At 39.3% G+C, this 16,647-nt stretch overlaps 1 protein-coding gene and 1 pseudogene across 1 annotated transcript; both read left to right on the forward strand.

Moving 5' to 3' along the window:
• The first annotated feature begins 3,716 nt into the window (after positions 1 to 3,716).
• On the forward strand, positions 3,717 to 4,580 carry LOC140943976 (E3 ubiquitin-protein ligase DZIP3-like; annotated as a pseudogene).
• Positions 4,581 to 8,739: 4,159 nt separating this feature from the next.
• LOC140943965 (uncharacterized) lies at positions 8,740 to 16,057 on the forward strand. The gene is made up of 5 exons (XM_073393074.1): positions 8,740 to 9,015; positions 11,372 to 11,516; positions 12,336 to 12,661; positions 14,212 to 14,736; positions 15,540 to 16,057. The coding sequence occupies exons 1-5, from the start codon at positions 8,890 to 8,892 to the stop codon at positions 15,639 to 15,641; spliced, it is 1,224 nt and encodes a 407-aa protein (XP_073249175.1). The 5' UTR covers positions 8,740 to 8,889; the 3' UTR covers positions 15,642 to 16,057.
• Positions 16,058 to 16,647: the final 590 nt, after the last annotated feature.

Here is a 16,647-nt window from a genome sequence, read left to right on the forward strand (position 1 = left end):
AATCGAGCGTCACTCAAGTACTCAAGTTTTTGGCTTTTGCAGCTTCTGATTCACCGACGTCATCAATCAAAATTGCTATCCTGTTCAGTTTTCAAACACTTAGAACAATAGTTAATTAGCATCGTATCGGTAATCAGTCTGAAAACTTTCAACAGTGAAAGTAGTAACTTTGGCTTTTTTGTTTTTTTTTCTTGGCTTTCACAAATTAACTTTCTTTTGACCGAGGTGTGAAATGAATCACGTTAAAGCCGTGAGGTGAAGCTGAGGGAAGGATGGGGGTTGATGTCATAATTTTTGTCACTTATTGTCATCTTACTGTTACGCAATGCGGGATGTTTAGCCAAACTCAAACAATCGAAAGTTGTGTATTTCCTTGTAATAATGGGACATAGGGAGGCAAAACACCCTTGACAACCTCAATGTAATGAAAAAGTAGAAATAATACACCAATAGTTGCAGCAACTGGGCCTCTGCAATACATCTTTTTCTGTCCAAATCGTGCAAAAGTCACTCGCAGTCTCGCAGAACTCGACAGATTTTGCTCCCGCGATAATTTCGCTTTAATACCGCTGATTCAACTCGAACTCGTACTCAGAAACTCGAACTCGTACTTAACAACTCGAACTCGTACTTAACAACTCGAACTCGTACTTAACAACTCGAACTCGTACTCAACAACTCGAACTCGAACTCGCACTCAACAACTTGAACTCAAACTCAAAAAATTTATAGATGTCCCTTCAAAGCTTCCGTACGAATGGGAGTATATTTTTGGTATCACGATCACTGTGCTGAAAATTTCCCAAAACAATGATAACAGAGGACGCCATCTTGAATTTTATTGGGAACTGGTTTCAGTGCTTCCCAGTTTACCCCGGTCTCAATTTAAGTTCCGGTTCCGGTTCCGGTTCCGTTTCCGGCTCCGGTTCCGGATTCCGGCTTCCGGTTTTTCCATACGCCCACGTTAAATCTTCTAGAAGGCTCGTTTTAGGGATAGGGAATCTGTTAGGGCATTTCCCAACAACGTTTACCCCGTTTAAAGTAGATTTCTACTTTCGCGTAATTTTTCCGTGCGAACCGCGCGCGTAAAATTTACACGCGTAAACGTAAACGTTGAATCTCGCTCAACTTCTACGTTTACGCCCGCCTTTTATGCCTCCGGTTTTAATACGGGCGTAAATTTTACGTACGTTCGCACGGAAAAAAACACCTGTCAGTCTGCGAGTCTGTAGTCTGGGTTGTTTTGGCATGCGTGATCATGTGATCAAATCCTTACAAAACTGAACCATGTTGGAACGATGTTGTGTTGTTTTTTGCTCTGCGGTGTTTTTCTGTGAAGTTTGCTCCCTTTGACTTTTTTCTCTAGTGACAAAGCTTTCAAAGGTATGTCAAACCCATACATTTGCTGTGATATTCGTTGTCGCTGTTGTCGACTGTTTGGACTTGAACTCTTTTTCTTATATACATCTCAGTTGCCTTCAGTCCAATAAGCTTATTATTTTTAAAAATGAAATTACCATTAGCTCGACCTGATGATGAGATAGATAGAACAAGTTTTCGGTGGCTCATTGATCTTGGCCAAGGATGTCTCCTTTCGGAGTCTAAAGGAAGACAAATGACTGAGTGATCGTGAACAGCTTTATTGTGGAACTTGATCGCATGCGGTGGGCTTTACACTTTAGTTTTTTGCATGTGTATTCAACATCGCCTTTGTAATATTATCGCTTTGTTATCTGGTGTCACAGCTGCTGATATTCAAGACAGCACCGGTATTTTGGTTGTCTCCAGTGTATACTCGACGTCCTGTAAATTGTCTTAAGTTAAAGATAATGTGACACTTTTTTATTTTTGATTTAAGTTCACACAAACTTGACATGTGTGTTGCAGTTCAAAATCAAATTCAGTTTAAAATTTCTTTACGTAGTTGGATGATCAATTTCTTTTGTCTCCTAGCACTAATTATTCATGAATTAGGGCTTAGGAGACAACGGAAATTGGGAATCAACCTAGGCTAAAAAAATTTAACCTGGATTTAATTTTTAACTGTAACACATACTACATACAGTAATTTCTAAGTTCATAAACAGGTATTGTTATACAAACCTAAATATATGACAGATATGTTCATTTTTGTGTGAACAATAATGCAAATTATGTAGATGAAATAGTGTGTTTGACACAAAACTGAAATATTATTAAGGGCCAGTATTTATATTGTAGAAACTTTGCATTCTGTTAAGATTTCCTGTATATAGGGGGTTGTGAATGGCACCTCGAGAAACGTGGCTCTCAGAAAATTTCGGCCTGATCTATCGGAAGTGTTTTGGGGAGGATCAAGGCTCAAAGTTTCATTTCCCATGTTTTTTCCTCTCTCAACTGAGTTTTCAGTTTTTTTGCGGTAAGGATCTCAGAGTCTTGTCTGTCAAGAGTAGGTTTTCAGAGTTTATTAAAGACACATTAAGTTACATATTTATATCAAACTCTGCGAGGAAAATATAGTTAAGACAGGATATGTGTTTCAACTTATAATGTACTGTAAGCCTTCTGTTATGCCCTGCATACTCATTTGTTCAGTTTTTTTATTATTATTATCCCTTGCCACTTCTCCCATTTGGTTTTGGCATAACAAATTAAAAGGTCTTATCAGACTCACATTTTAAGTCTTGGGCTTGGATTTTCAACAAGGGCCTTGGCATCTTCATGTCTGAGTCTCTAATTTTACCATTCACCACCCCAAAGGATGTAGTTATTTTCAGGCCTGCCCACAGTATTTACATCAGTAAAATTAAATGGGTCGAGCAATGCAGTCTGCTTACAATTGAGTTAGCAAGGGTGTTCACCATAAAGGGAGCTGCACATTTCCTCCTGTTTCAATCTAATGGGATCCTATGGAATACACAGGGCCCTGAGAAATAGCCTACATGTAGCTGCACCCTCCCCCTGACAAAGGAAAAAAATGTGGGGGAGGTACAGCTAACGCTGGGCTATATGAGGAACTGCTACCCTCCAATAAAAGACACATGACGCACGCACACTTTAGATAGAAAGGCAATAAAGGTACATCTGTACCTGCGTATACTTTCACCCTGTTAGTGCCAAATGCGACCAAGGGCAATTATTCGAAAAATTTAGCAAATTTCATTTTGTAGAATTTGGAAAACTAATAGCACCATTTGAAAGTACAGACAGAGAGGTTTCATTTGGACGGTCATTTTGTCCACAGACTTAAAAGTTAGTACTACCTAATAGCTAGAGGGGACTCCAACATTTTACTCTGGCAGTGAAAAGGTTAGAGATGCCAACTTCTGCAGTATTTTATCTTTTGCCTCAGAGTGTTCTGCTCAGAGAAAATCTTCCAGTTCTCAGATTTGCAGACTGAGGTAATAGCACAATTCTTTGCATCTCAGAAAATAGCTCTTGTTCTCATAAGTTTTAGATATTAAAAAACATCCATAATTTTGTAAATTGTACCATAACTTTGACTCAACAATCCAATTCTGTGTTTTTTCATATACAGGTGGTTAAATAACTTTGGTCACAGAAGATAACATTTATTTTATAATTCTGATTTTATTAATCACAATGTATAACTGGACTCCACTCAATCCTATATTCCCACAAAAGAGATTATAGACTTGTTCACAGTAAAAACCATTGCGAAAAAAGAAATGACCTGACCAATTGCTTTCATGTACTTTGTTTTTGCAGATATTTTAGATTGGTATATAAAGCCATGTAAGTGGGTTAGTAACAATAAGTGAAATGGCATCTGCGGCGTCAGTCCTTTATACAACAGCAGGAAAAGAAAACTTTCAACGTCTGACACGACTTTTAATTTGTGGAGGCACAAGTCTGCTTAGAGAAATTTTTGACCATCATTGCCCACCGAGTCATCTTCCCACAAGACTAAGCGATCCTACCATAGAGGATCTCATGCTTAACAGAGCAAAACTAACTAAGCCTCAGAGGGATTGTCTTTATCCCTCCCCAGGGGTATATGGTGAGTCTAAAGATTTTGATCTCACTCTTTTGTTCAAATTACTGAGGACAATTATTTGTGGCCTCACACCTCCACCTACAGGATGGGATGCTCCACCAGCAGCAAGCGATTTAAGTCTTACAGCGGATTTAGTGAGAATAAAAAATTTCCGCAATACAGTCTATGGACATGTGCATCATATGGAGATCACAGATGATGACTTTAACTTCCTTTGGGATTACATCAAACAAACCCTATTAAGAATCGCGGCACAAATCAGTTAAACCACAAAAAGTAATTGGCACGAAGCCATCAATAATCTTTTGACTGCTCCTCTTACAAAAGAGGATGAAAAGAATGTTCAGGAACTAAAGAGGCGGTATGAGGAAGATGTTGAAGTTAAGAAATCCCTAGATGACCTCAAAGTTGAAATAGAAGGTCTTAAGGAAGAAACCAAAAAGATGAGCTCACAGCTTGGAGAGATGCATCAAGTATTGGTAGGGTTCAGCTCCATTGCAGTTGCCAACTCTAAAGCAAATGCCACTGGTAAGTTAAGTTTTCAGTATTTGTTCACAGGGTGAGGTGAAAATTAAAAAGAATACTTGTCCTTTGGGCAAACTTTTGTTAAAGTCTTTTAAGCCTGGCCTCAGGAACTGAGTTCTCTTGAGGACTACCAACCCAGATTGATAAGGTGTGCTTACCCTGGCAAATTGTTTTTTGCTTGTGAAAAAAATTCATGCTAAAACGTGTTGCCTGATGGGTCAATTTCACTGGCCCTGGGGTATTGGACAGAATTTTCGTTCAGCTGTGTTATTGTCCTCAGGGCTCAAAGTTAGCGACTAACTGGTCGCATAAATTATGCGACTGGATTTTTGGTTGTTCGCCTAAAAATTCATGTGTAATCGCACTAGTGCGCCGTAAAACCCAAAGCACAGTGCGATTGACTTACTTCCGACTATACTTACGAACTCGAACTAGAAAGACGGTGTTTGCTTAATTGGTCTTTTCTCCCAATGGATTCTTCGAACTCGAATGTTCTTTTTCGTTTTGATCCCAGACTCTTCTGTTTTGTAATAAACACCACTGACACATGCAAATATATGCTACGAACGAAACACTTACTTTTTACGCAATGGACGATCATGTCGAACGTTCAGTTTTAACATCAATCAAAACAAAAACAGTGCGGATTAAGAGCCTTTTTTCCAGATAAGAAAGGTTTTTTAGTCGTGTTTCAGTTGCATGTAAGTCATTCCACATTTAACAAATTCATTAAAGATTAATTTTCATTCTCGTTCGACACACTCATTGTTGTCAGTTTTGAATTGTTTTTCAAGTGTAAGTTTTCTTTAGTCACAACTGTACTGTCAAAAAGAGAAATTAGTATTAAAAATCACCACGGTATTACTGCGTAGCAAATCGGCTGTGTTTTATCAATCAAAGGACTGAAGTAAAAGTAACAAACTTAAGATAACAAATAACCGTGGCACTGTTAAGCTTTTTACTTTTTCTTTTGAAATAGATGCTCCCAACATTATAAGCTGTGCTCCTAAAATTTTCAGCTGTGCGCCTAAAATTTCGGCAGTGCGCCTAAAAATTTACATCTGGCAGCACAAGTGCTCCCAAACTCAAATTTAAACTTTGAGCCCTGGTCCTGTATAATCATTTTATCTTTATCTAAAGGAGGTCAAAATTATTCTTACAATAGATTTATGTCATATTTCTAAGTTCAATATTCGATACACCCCACTCAGCCCCATGTAGTCTCCTTAATTCCTCGTGCCATGGCCCATGCAGGATCCAAGCCATGTCCTCCTTGTCCTACTTTGTCCTGGAAAGAAATGTGTAATGGTGTAGGGGCTGCCAGTCCATCCCAGGTAAAAAAAGCCAGGCCGGATCCTATCAAGAACACCCGCGATCCCGGCTACGTTCCAGGCAAAATCCTGCCAACCCCACTCTGCAACCTAGGTTTGCCCCAGGTGGGATTCTCTGCTTTTTTCTCACATAAAGGACAGATCTAGAGAGGCCACCTGGGAAGACATATTATAGGCTGATTTAGCAACAGAATGGGAACGTCTGTGAGTTAATGACACTGCACGTAAATCAAACAACTGGCTTGATTAAGTTAACTTAGCGGCAAACTGGGCACCGGAAGTTGGAAGGTTTCACGGTTCAGCGCCTGCTCATTAATCAATAAATGCTGTTTTTCTGCCGGGACATGCTGTATCATTTATGGAAACAATATGATCATGTCATAATGTTGTCAAAGAACCAATCTGAACAACCCCCCTGGCAGTCACTTGATCAGCTTATGTGCAAAAAAGCTGTTAATTCATCAACCATGGAGTAAAATCTTCGGGTCAACAATAAATTCAACGTTTGTAGTGTTGGCATAATCAACTATTTTTTTCTGCGATTTTAGTACTCCTCCATTCTACTTCAGGTTACTCTGAAATACACTTCTACTTTGAAGTACACTCTGAGATTGAGTGGGATTATTAACCGATAGAATTAATAATAAATTGGGAAAAAAAGTAATTAATGAGCATTCGCTGAACCGTGAACCTGTCCCTTTAAACCTAGTGATTTTTCAGGAACAATGTCTAATACCTTAGTCCCCCTTTTCTTCTGTTAAAGGGTTAGAGTCGGACACTGGAAACACCACTGGATCAGGAGAGTTGGCTGAGGTAATTTGTTCTCAAAGTGATTCTGAAGGTCGGCTAAATTCAGACAACTCTGCAGTCTTTTAATTCCCAGGGAGTTTAAAGGTAAAGGCTTGCACAAGCCAAAGGCCCAAATCGCCAGAGCTTATCCCGGTTTCCTTAGCATTAAGCATGCCTAGGAATATCACTATTCCACCCTGGACTGGATGCTCGTCTGTCATCGCAGGGTCCCCCCCCCCCCCCCCCACCCCACCCTTAGCAGTATGTCGAAGGTGCCCATTTATACAGCTGGGGGAAGAGAGACAAAGTGGGGTAGAATTCCTTGTTTAAGGAAACAACCTCAATGGGCGAGACTTGAAGCCCGGACCCTCAGATCCGAAGTTCGAAGAGTTAACCGCTCGGCCACACTCGCCCTCACATTTCCCAAGGAGCCTACAAGTCCTGTACGAGAAGAAACTCGTCTAGACTTTCTTTTTAAAGTCGTTTAAAATTTCGACTTCGTCGCTCGCTCGGTCGCTGCGCGACCTCGTTGAAGCTTGCTTCGCTCGATAAAGAACTTATGAGAGGTCGACTTGTAGCAAGTACCAGCAAGTCTAAAACTCGTCATGAATTGTTCTCATTCTTTTTTCACTGTCAAGAAGAACCACCTTCAGGTTGCTTACCCCAAGAGCCATGTAGTATGTTGTCCAAGACATTCAGAATGGAATGTTCATTTAACCATTTTAGTTCCAAACAATAAAAATAAAATGGAAACTTTATTTGTGTTTTTGAATGTACAATTGTAAATCTCGCTACGTATAGGCAATTTACAAATGCTGTTTGAGATTGGATTATTAAAAAAACAAAACAAAAACAAAAACAAAAAAAAATCAAAATTGCATCAAGTCTGGGCTATCCCAGTTCCAATTTCTACAACAAAAGATGAAATATGTTGCTCTAATAGCCTGCAGTGCAGGCGTTTTCTTTGAGCGCGAAATTTGCTCGCGAAAGTGCCAAAGTGTGTTGAAACTTCCCGAAGAGAGGAAGATATGGGGCGAGTCAAAGGGAGCGGGGAGGGGGCGGGGAGAGAGAAGAGAAAACGGCGTATTTTTTTTCTCCCCTCCCCCTCCCCCCTTTCCTTCTTTCGCCCTCGCACCTACCGTAAGGGTTACTATTTCTACTCTCCCCAATCTTCCACTGTCATGAAATCAAGGATGGCGGCTACAACAATATTACGAACACGAACAAGGTTTCGCCCACCCAAACTACGCCTTCACTGCAGGCTAATCAACAATTTGATTATAATTTAAGCAACAACTGATTGTTTGTGATTTTTATTTTTTTTTTTAAATCATGTTTAAAATGTCAAATTACCAGTGATTACCTGTACCAGGCTCTCAGATAGTATAGTGGGGACGTATTTACAACGAGCAAAGCGAAAATAAGAAGCGCGCATATCCCATCACTCCCACTCGGAAGGGAGTTTAGCCTTGCGTGATGAAACAGGAAACGAGTGTAAAAGACCCTAGGGTTCATCTAAGGGAGTCACCTGGTTTGGCGGATGATAAACAGATGCTAAAAAAAGTTAAGTGTACTTAGGAATGTAATCCGCCACCTCAGAACAAAACAGCAGTTAAGCAGACTCCGAGAGAGAGAGAGAAATTAAACCCTACCTTGTGCCATTACGTAAACAAATGAAACGTGAGCCAAAACGTCTCACTGGTACCCAGGGTAGAAAAAGCCAAATCAAGTCAGTCTTTCGACTACGAGTTTGTTATTTTATTTTATTATTTTTATTGACTTGATAGTTCGTTTTGTAAAGTTCTTTAAGTCTTTTACCACCGAGGGAATATACAGTATACTTAGCATGATCTCGCATATCATTTCGTGACTTAAGCCGATGGTTGATGATACAAGGGACCAGGGAGAGTATGAACGTAAGTGGATGTTTTGTTCGATTCTCGTATTTCATGCACGTGACATCTTGTCGTCTGGCCTTGTCTCAGACATTTAGACCTTGTTTTAGATGGTGTTAGAGTGTTTGCGAGTGGTTGTAGATGTTTTTGAGGTGGTTGAAGATGGTTGTAGGTGGTTGTTCAGTTTTTTGATGGGGTTTTAGGTGGTTTCAGGTCGTTCCATGTTCCCCACCTCATCTCAATTCGACACCGGCGGCTTTGAAAAACCAGTTGCATTTGGTAAAGTGAGTGGAAATCCGAAGTTACACTGTGAGTTACGGTATTTTCATTTTACGGGATCGCTTTCGGTGTCATGTCAAGAACGTTTTCAGAGGTTGTTGCGGGTAGCCCAGGCTCACCGGTGGAGGAGTCTTGGCTTCGCAAATTTCAAGAAGAAGACGAGGCAGAGGCTCTTGAAAAGGCGGTCAAGTTGAGCAAGGTACGGTCGAGTATTCAGTATTGCAGTGATATAATTTCAGGTTTTGCGGCAGATCGTTGTTAATGGAAGGAGTTTATTTTTCTGGGGCGGGTCGGGCGATAGCATCAACCATGTAATAGACTCTTTTTTTATAAGAATGTTGTTTTTTCGGCCCAGGCTGAATATTCTTATTTTTCTGCCGATTTTAGGCTGAAAATATTCTTGTATTATTCTTAAATAAAGCCTAGTGCTGTTTTTGTTTTCGCTAGGTTTTCTTATTTAAAAAGGAAAGAATTTGTCATAATATGTTTTTGCGGTTTAGTTTATGTCTTTTGTGCTGAACACTGTACATATGTATTACATGTACCGTTCATCGAACTGTCATTAGCGTTGAACATTTTGCTATAGCTAGTGCAGGTTTTTTCGTTTTGTTGGCTAGTTTCGCCGTTCAGAGAAAGGAATAATTTTATACGGTTAAGTTAAAAACATAAAATTGTATTGTATTTACAGATGTTTCAAAACACAAAATTATATCTGTCCTTTTGAAAATCTCAGCCTCGGCTTTATTCTTAAAATATTCTTAAAATTTCGCAAATTTCAGCCTCGATATTCTTATAAAATATATTCTTATAAAAAAAAAGAGTGTATCACTCTACGCACCTACGTACCTAGGTCACGATTTCCGGTGTCGGTTATTATCGATGACTTGTCTTTTAGAATTTCGTGGTGCGTTTCTGCTTCATTGAAAGCAGGACAATTCGGTCGCATACAGTGGAATAGCTTAAAAAACAAGAATCGGTGAAATATACATATTCAAACTACCGCACTGAATAGCCATGCAAGGCAGAGAAGAGGCAGACGTGACTGAAATATAAGCCTAAGGTCTATGATATTTTTTTAGGCACGACCTGTCTACCTTCACAGGGAGGGAAAAGGTTCTTTGCCTTTCGACCCTCGACAAAAAGATAGACTACAAGAAACAGGTCATGTTTTTGTTATTACGTAACATCCACTCCTGCTATTTTTTTCAACTTTCAAGTGAAACGTGACGGTCGTGAGTCAAATAGAGCGACCAATCTAAGCCCCCAACCCAGACCAAAATGACAGACATAAAACAAAACCAACAAACAACAGCGAAGAGTAAAGTCTATGTAATACTACCCTCCTTCCCCCCACCCCCCCCCCCCAAAAAAAAAAAAGAAGAAAAAATATAGCCTGCTGGGGAAAGGTTAAAAACGTGATCTTTTTACGGACTAGAAAAAAATAATGCACCCCCCCTAGCCTCAAAAAAAATTACCCCCCTAAAAAAACCAGTCCAGTCCAGTCCAGTCCAGTCCAGTCCAGTCTAGAGTCCAGTCCAGGCTTTCCATCTGGCCGTAGGGAGGGATTTGTTGATGTAGCGGATGGTAAAATTGTAAATGTTCTTGGGTAGATGAGACTGGGCCTCTGACCAAATAGAATTTTTTATTATGACAATGAGTACTTGATAACATTTGAGAAGAAGAAACCTTGAGATGCTAGGTGGTGTTGCAGTTTATCCTCTTGATTAGAACGGAAATCTTTAAGAACTTCCTTAGTGGATTTGTACACATCATATTGAATATTAGCGTGACAGCTTGACGATTTCCAGAGATCTTTTAAGGAATCATTTGGTGACTCTTCTAATGAATTTCGGAGAACTGTTTGGCACTGACTAAATTTAATAGAGGGAGGACAAATATTAAGACCAAATTTATTGCGTTCTAGGAAAACATTGCTCAGTGTTTCAGATATATCAAGCCATTTTCGAATATAGCCATTCACTACAGGGTCAAGATGTTCCGTTATCCAGGTTTTGGATATATTAGCTATAGAGAAATGCCAGGACAATTTAGATAGGACATAGCGGGTGTACAGAAGAAGTTTGTGTTTAGGATGTAGTGGCTTTATATCAATGTCATAATAATAATAATAATAATAATAATAATAATAATAATAATAATAATAATAATAATAATAATAATAATAATAATAATAATAATAATAAATTAAAAAATTCTATTGCGCTGTTTCCAGATATGATCAAAAGTGCTTTACAAAAATTTCGTATAATTAAATACAAATATATCTTGAATGGAGAAAAAAATAAAAAATCAAATTTACAGTGATTCGTTAAAAAGAAAGGTCTTGATTGATTTCTTAAAACTATTTCGGTAAACAATGGCTCAGTTCGTGAAATGAAAGGGTTTTACGGGTGTTTCGTGGGCAAATTTGCCAGTCATCTGTTCCCGTTCACTGTGAGCTAGATATTTTGGGCACCTCGAATGACGGTAAACTGTTTCTTGATAAGACAAGTCATGCCTATTAAGTAACAGGACTTAAGAATTTTGTTCTACAGGAAGTCCAATGGAAGAAAACTGAAGAACAAGATGTCAAAAAGGAGAAATCGGTGGAACTACAGGGTGTGGAAAATAAGGAGCTAGATGATGAACCTAAGGAGAAGGATGCAACTTTTGCAGATGATAGGCCACCTTGGACCAAAGGTGAGAGCCTCAGCCAATTAAAAAAGCTCCTATAATTAGTTGTCCCAGGCCGTGAATTATAAATCCAAAAGTCCTGAAAGTCTTTCGTGTATTTTTAAAATCAGATTTATGGCTCTGAAGAGGTACTAGCTGCTTTACTTACACAACCTCTTATGGACCATTTCCTGATAGTTTGTGTTGGAAACCTGGTGTATTTGATAGCACGAATAACACATACAGATACAACACAGAGAAAAACTTTTTTAGGAAAAAGTGTAAGAAATATTCTCTCAAAAATTTTATTACGCAACACTAGCACGCAGCGTGTAGACCGTGCATGGCTAACCTGTACGTTTCTGTGTGTTGTTGGCTTCTTCTATAAGGTAATTCTCTATTCCCAATATTCGTTTTTTTGTTGTAATGCACTTTTCTCGCATGCTCATCCCACCTTTCCACAGCGACGAACTTGCTCTCTACCATTGGTTCGTCGCTCCTACTACCTCGGGCTTAGTCTCCCATATCTTATTCACATTCAGGAATTGTTTGCGGATGACGCCAGGAGAATACATTATTGTTGTTCTCAAACTCATGTGGGTTTGGAAATCAGATAAAAATTTCCTCATTTTTGCGTTCTTTTATTTTTTCCTTCTAAAGCCATTTTGTTTGAGACGTTTTACAAATGATCGGCACACTATTTCATCAAAATATCAAACAGCTCGAACTTTTTCAAAAATATTCCGCGTCGTGTAATTTTTTTTACTCTCTACTTAGTGCTTGATGTTGTTCTGAAACACTTTGTCTATTAAAGTTTGATATATTACTTCAACTTCTTTTCACCAGAAAAAAAGGCTTCCTCTAACAAAGCCAAGAAGATTGGAGCTGCTGCAGCCGTGGGGGTGGCTGCTACTGCTGTGGGTGTACTAGCTGCCCCAGTGGTTGCTGGTGCTGCTTTGGGTGCGGCTGGATTCACTTCCGCTGGAGTAGCTGCTGGTTCTATCGCGACTGCAGTACAGTCAGTTGTTTATGGTGGAGCTACCGGAGGTCTGTTTGCTCTTTGTCAGAGTGCGGGTGCAACTGGATTGATTGGCCCAGCGGCGACTGCTGCCATTAGTGGTGGTACTGGATTAACTGGGATTGCTGCAACTCTGACGGGTTTTAGGCTATTTGTACGTCACAATTAGATCTTTCGTCCGTTTCCTCAAAAACAAACTGTCATGTGGACATTTAAACCCCCAGTTTCCGTAATATTTGCGCGCTTAATTGTTTGAGCCTGATCGCATCTATCGCAAACGTGAATTTGCTTAGAAAGTACAGGTGTATAAAAATTTACCTCTGCAAGTTGACAAAATATCTGTGACAAAGAATTCTGGCTATCGGTCTATTTAGCGGCGCTAAGCAGCACTTAAAAAATTTGTTGGTGACTTACCCTTTCGGCTTCTTGCTTTTAATTTATATTATAAAAAATATATGGTGGAACGCGATGGTATAAAAATGTAGTCTTTTTTGAATTCATTTATTTGAAAGTACTTGAAAGGTCAGAATAACCGGCCAACTGAAAGTTTGTCCGGACAAGTGGTCATCTTGGTCGGTCGTTGTCCGTTGACTGGCTGCTATTTTGAGCCTTGTCATGACACACAACACTTTTACTTTACTGACTTTATGGAACACGGTCGAGCCTTTGATATAACTTGTCAAATGAGGAAAAAAATCGTACCAAATTTGGTAATATTTTGAAAAAATCTGGATCCGACTTCTAAACTTATTTCAACCGTTAATGTTTCATGAAAGCGAGTTATGGACAAAATCGATAACAAATGAAAACGGCTTCGCTAAAAATTACTTTTGATATCGACTGATTTAGTCAAAAGAAAGAAACACGCTCGACATGAACTTAACTACAATTGTGCAGTAGCAAAAAGTTTTAACTACAGTCGACTCCCGATAACTCGAACCCTCGCTAACTCGAACCTCACGCTAACTCGGTCCAAGACCTGAATTTCCCTCATACATTTACTGTAATTTTACCCTTGGTAACTGGAACCTCCCGCTAACTCGAAGTAGTTTTTGTTTCCCCTCAAGATCATTTCTATATAATTTTACACTCGATAACTCGAACCATATTTTGAGCCCTTAAAAGTCGGGAAAAAACAGTCTACTTGCGTCCCAAACATTGAATTTTGATTTTCCCATTGACTTGTTGTAGGTAAATAGTTTACTATTGGAGGCTGATGGTGTTTGTCACGAATCGAACGTGAAACAGCTTTACTTCTCAAAACAGAAAAACGCATGCCCTATTTAGGCAGTGGTTTGTTACATTACGTTCTGATTTATAATCTGGAAGTATCCTTTAATTTTCACTTGACATTTCTACAATTAAATGTGATTAAAATGTTCTCTATGCAGTAAAAACCGTTTTTTCTTTACTCCCGGCTATCTTCTTGGAGCTCCCGATAACTCGAACCTTTTTCGATTTCCCTTGAAGGTTCGAGTTATCAGGAGTCGATTGAAACATGCCTTTTTTGAAAAGAATATCTAATGTTTAACTTCATTAGTGTGAATTTTATTTTATTCGCGTTGTTCAAGTTAATCAGAACATTAATCAGAACATCAATCAAGAACATTAATCAAGTTAATCAGAACATGGGATGCCAGATCGAGGGAATACGTTCGCTGAAATGTACGCTCTGATTTCTTCCTTTTCATTAAATTCATATAGGGAGGGAAGACAGACACTTTGAGGCTGGTGATTTGTGGAAGTGGAGATGGAGCACATGTGTTTGCTTGTATTGCATCTTCTCGGAAGTATACTGACATTCGAGTGCTTAGTTTACATGACGATGAGGCAAAGCGCTGGGAAATTGCAATGCAGCAAAAGCAACTTGAGGTAGCATTAAATTTTCAAGGGGAGAAGACATCTCGTATTGTATCCAAACCAGCTCTGGTGACAAAGAACCCAGAAGACGCCATGCGAGATGCTGAGATGGTAGTATTTATGGCGCATGCATCCTGTCATCAAGTTTATTTAGAGACTTTGGCACCTCACATTAAACCGGGCACCATTATAATTAGTTTACCGGGAAACCCAGAGTTTGAGTCTCAAGTTCGTCACGTGCTCGGGGAGAAAGCGCAGCAATGCACCATCATGAAGTTTGAGTCATTACCTTGGACGTGTCAAGAGACTGAATCTGGAGTTGCATGCAATGTTGTTCATACCATGGACACATTGCTGGGGAACATGATGGTAACTCATTTGTTAATGTGATTGTTTCTCTCGCTCAGTTAGCATGATAGCTGTTCATCAGATTTTCCGATAGAATAATTCTGAGCACAATATCCTTAATAGCACTGGAGGTTTTTGAACTGCGTCTCGCATTCTCGCGGCAGGTTTTCCATGTGCATCGTGGCTTTAGAATCAGTGGAAGCGGATGAATTGTTCAGACACATTGGACAAAAGCAGCGAGGTTATACGCAACAGAAAAAGCCTAAATTTAACCAACAGAAAGGAGCGATGACGTAGTAATATAGTTTTTCATATAGTTATAATGATCAAACAGCATTCAATAATTGTAGAAGCCGAAAAATGTTTCTCTTTGTCCGTAAAAGCAAGTTTCCGTTGTCGAGTGTTTGCTTTTTGTGTTTGCGTCAGTAATTTGTTGCCGGAAATTCTGCTGCTCTAGATGTTATCAGCGTGTTTGAAATTAGCCTGCGCCACAAAAGGAACTTAACTTCTGAATAGTCTAACCGTGATTAGATTTCATGCGCGACGCAGGCTACAAGTAGTTTGAAATCAGGGCCCAGTTGCTCGAAGCATGGTTAGCGTTAACCAGCGTTTAATACCTTGACAACGTATTGGTTTTGATACTGCTTAACCAATGGTTAAAGCTAACCATGCTTTGAGCAACTCAGCCCAGAGCGATAAGTACGCAAGGCAAGAAAGGATGTCGTTTTCACCCCCTTTTTAGGTTTTAGTTATTCGCTTACTGTAAATATATTGCAGCCACTTTCTAATTAACTGTTTTGTCCTTATCATTTATTTTTAAACAGAAAGGAAGTGTGCCACCAAAGAAGGACCCAGTGGCCGCACTGCAGTACCTCCTGGGACCCCTCCCTGAACTGAAAGTGTCAGACCGGACTGACCATGATTGATAATCTGTTGTAAAACCTGTCTGTATATATGCTTCTGGACCTCTACAGGCTCTGACTGTGCCAAGTGGCCTGAGACTAGACTACATATGTTTTCTTTTTGGAACGTTCTACAGCTGTCGGGTATAACAGATTTCCCAGGAACAAATCAAACTATCCGTAATAACGAGGTGTCCGTATTAAGCGGGTGTCCTTAAGCGGGGTTTGACTGTGCTTCGTCTTGTAATAGGTAAGGGGATGAAAAGAGAAGAAATATGCGTATTCACGTATCATTGCAGCTGTATTGTGTCCATTTAGGTAATGTAGGTTTGTGTTGCAAAATGATTCTGCTAAATGGATATTATGCTCAAGTAAATCACATTTTCTATTCTCTGACGTTTTTATGTCCTTAAAATACAGTAAATAAAGAAAAAATTGTGTTAACGCTTTATTTGCTGTACACACTCATCACGTGTCAATACAATCCAAGTGAGTCCTTTAAGATAATTTAGTTTTGTGGTGCAAAAGAATTTTGAGAAATAGTCACTATGCTCAAAGTGAATCACCTAAAGTTTTTTATACTCTTCGACTAGTATTTTTTTTACGTTTTAGCGTTTTATCCGAATAGTAGATCTTTATCGTCGTTTTCACTAGCACTGCAAAAAACAGCAACAAGAACAACAACAAAAGAAAAAAAAAAGAAAAAACCAGGTGGGGGGGGGGTGTCTCTAAGGGAATCAGCGATTTAGTCTTCGAGACAGTATGACGTCACCTTTCGCGTCAGTGACTTTTGAAATGGCCAGCACTCGCAAAGTTTTCGTTGAAGAGAGAAGGATGAAAATTTCGAATTTCTCACGGATATACTTTTCCGATTTCTTACATTTGACGATGCTAAGATCCAAATTGTCATGGAAAACCAGAGTTTGGGCCTTTTTTTCGGATGAAACGTCCAGTGGTGTAATGCGTTTTAAAGATTTCTTTCTATAGTCGAGCAAATCTTCCGAGCTTCATATCGCAGGTGACACTTTTG

Source organism: Porites lutea, chromosome 7, assembly GCF_958299795.1.
Source record: "Porites lutea chromosome 7, jaPorLute2.1, whole genome shotgun sequence".
NCBI classification, from domain to species: domain Eukaryota; kingdom Metazoa; phylum Cnidaria; class Anthozoa; order Scleractinia; family Poritidae; genus Porites; species Porites lutea.

What these genes read in the sequence shown, in the direction of transcription:
- LOC140943965 (XM_073393074.1), top strand. Translation starts at nt 8,890, where the DNA reads ATGTCAAGAACGTTTTCAGAGGTTGTTGCGGGTAGCCCAGGCTCACCG. An exon ending in TAGGCCACCTTGGACCAAAG is followed by an intron (nt 11,517 to 12,335) that starts GTGAGAGCCTCA and finishes TCTTTTCACCAG; the next exon opens with AAAAAAAGGCTTCCTCTAAC. An exon ending in CATTGCTGGGGAACATGATG is followed by an intron (nt 14,737 to 15,539) that starts GTAACTCATTTG and finishes ATTTTTAAACAG; the next exon opens with AAAGGAAGTGTGCCACCAAA.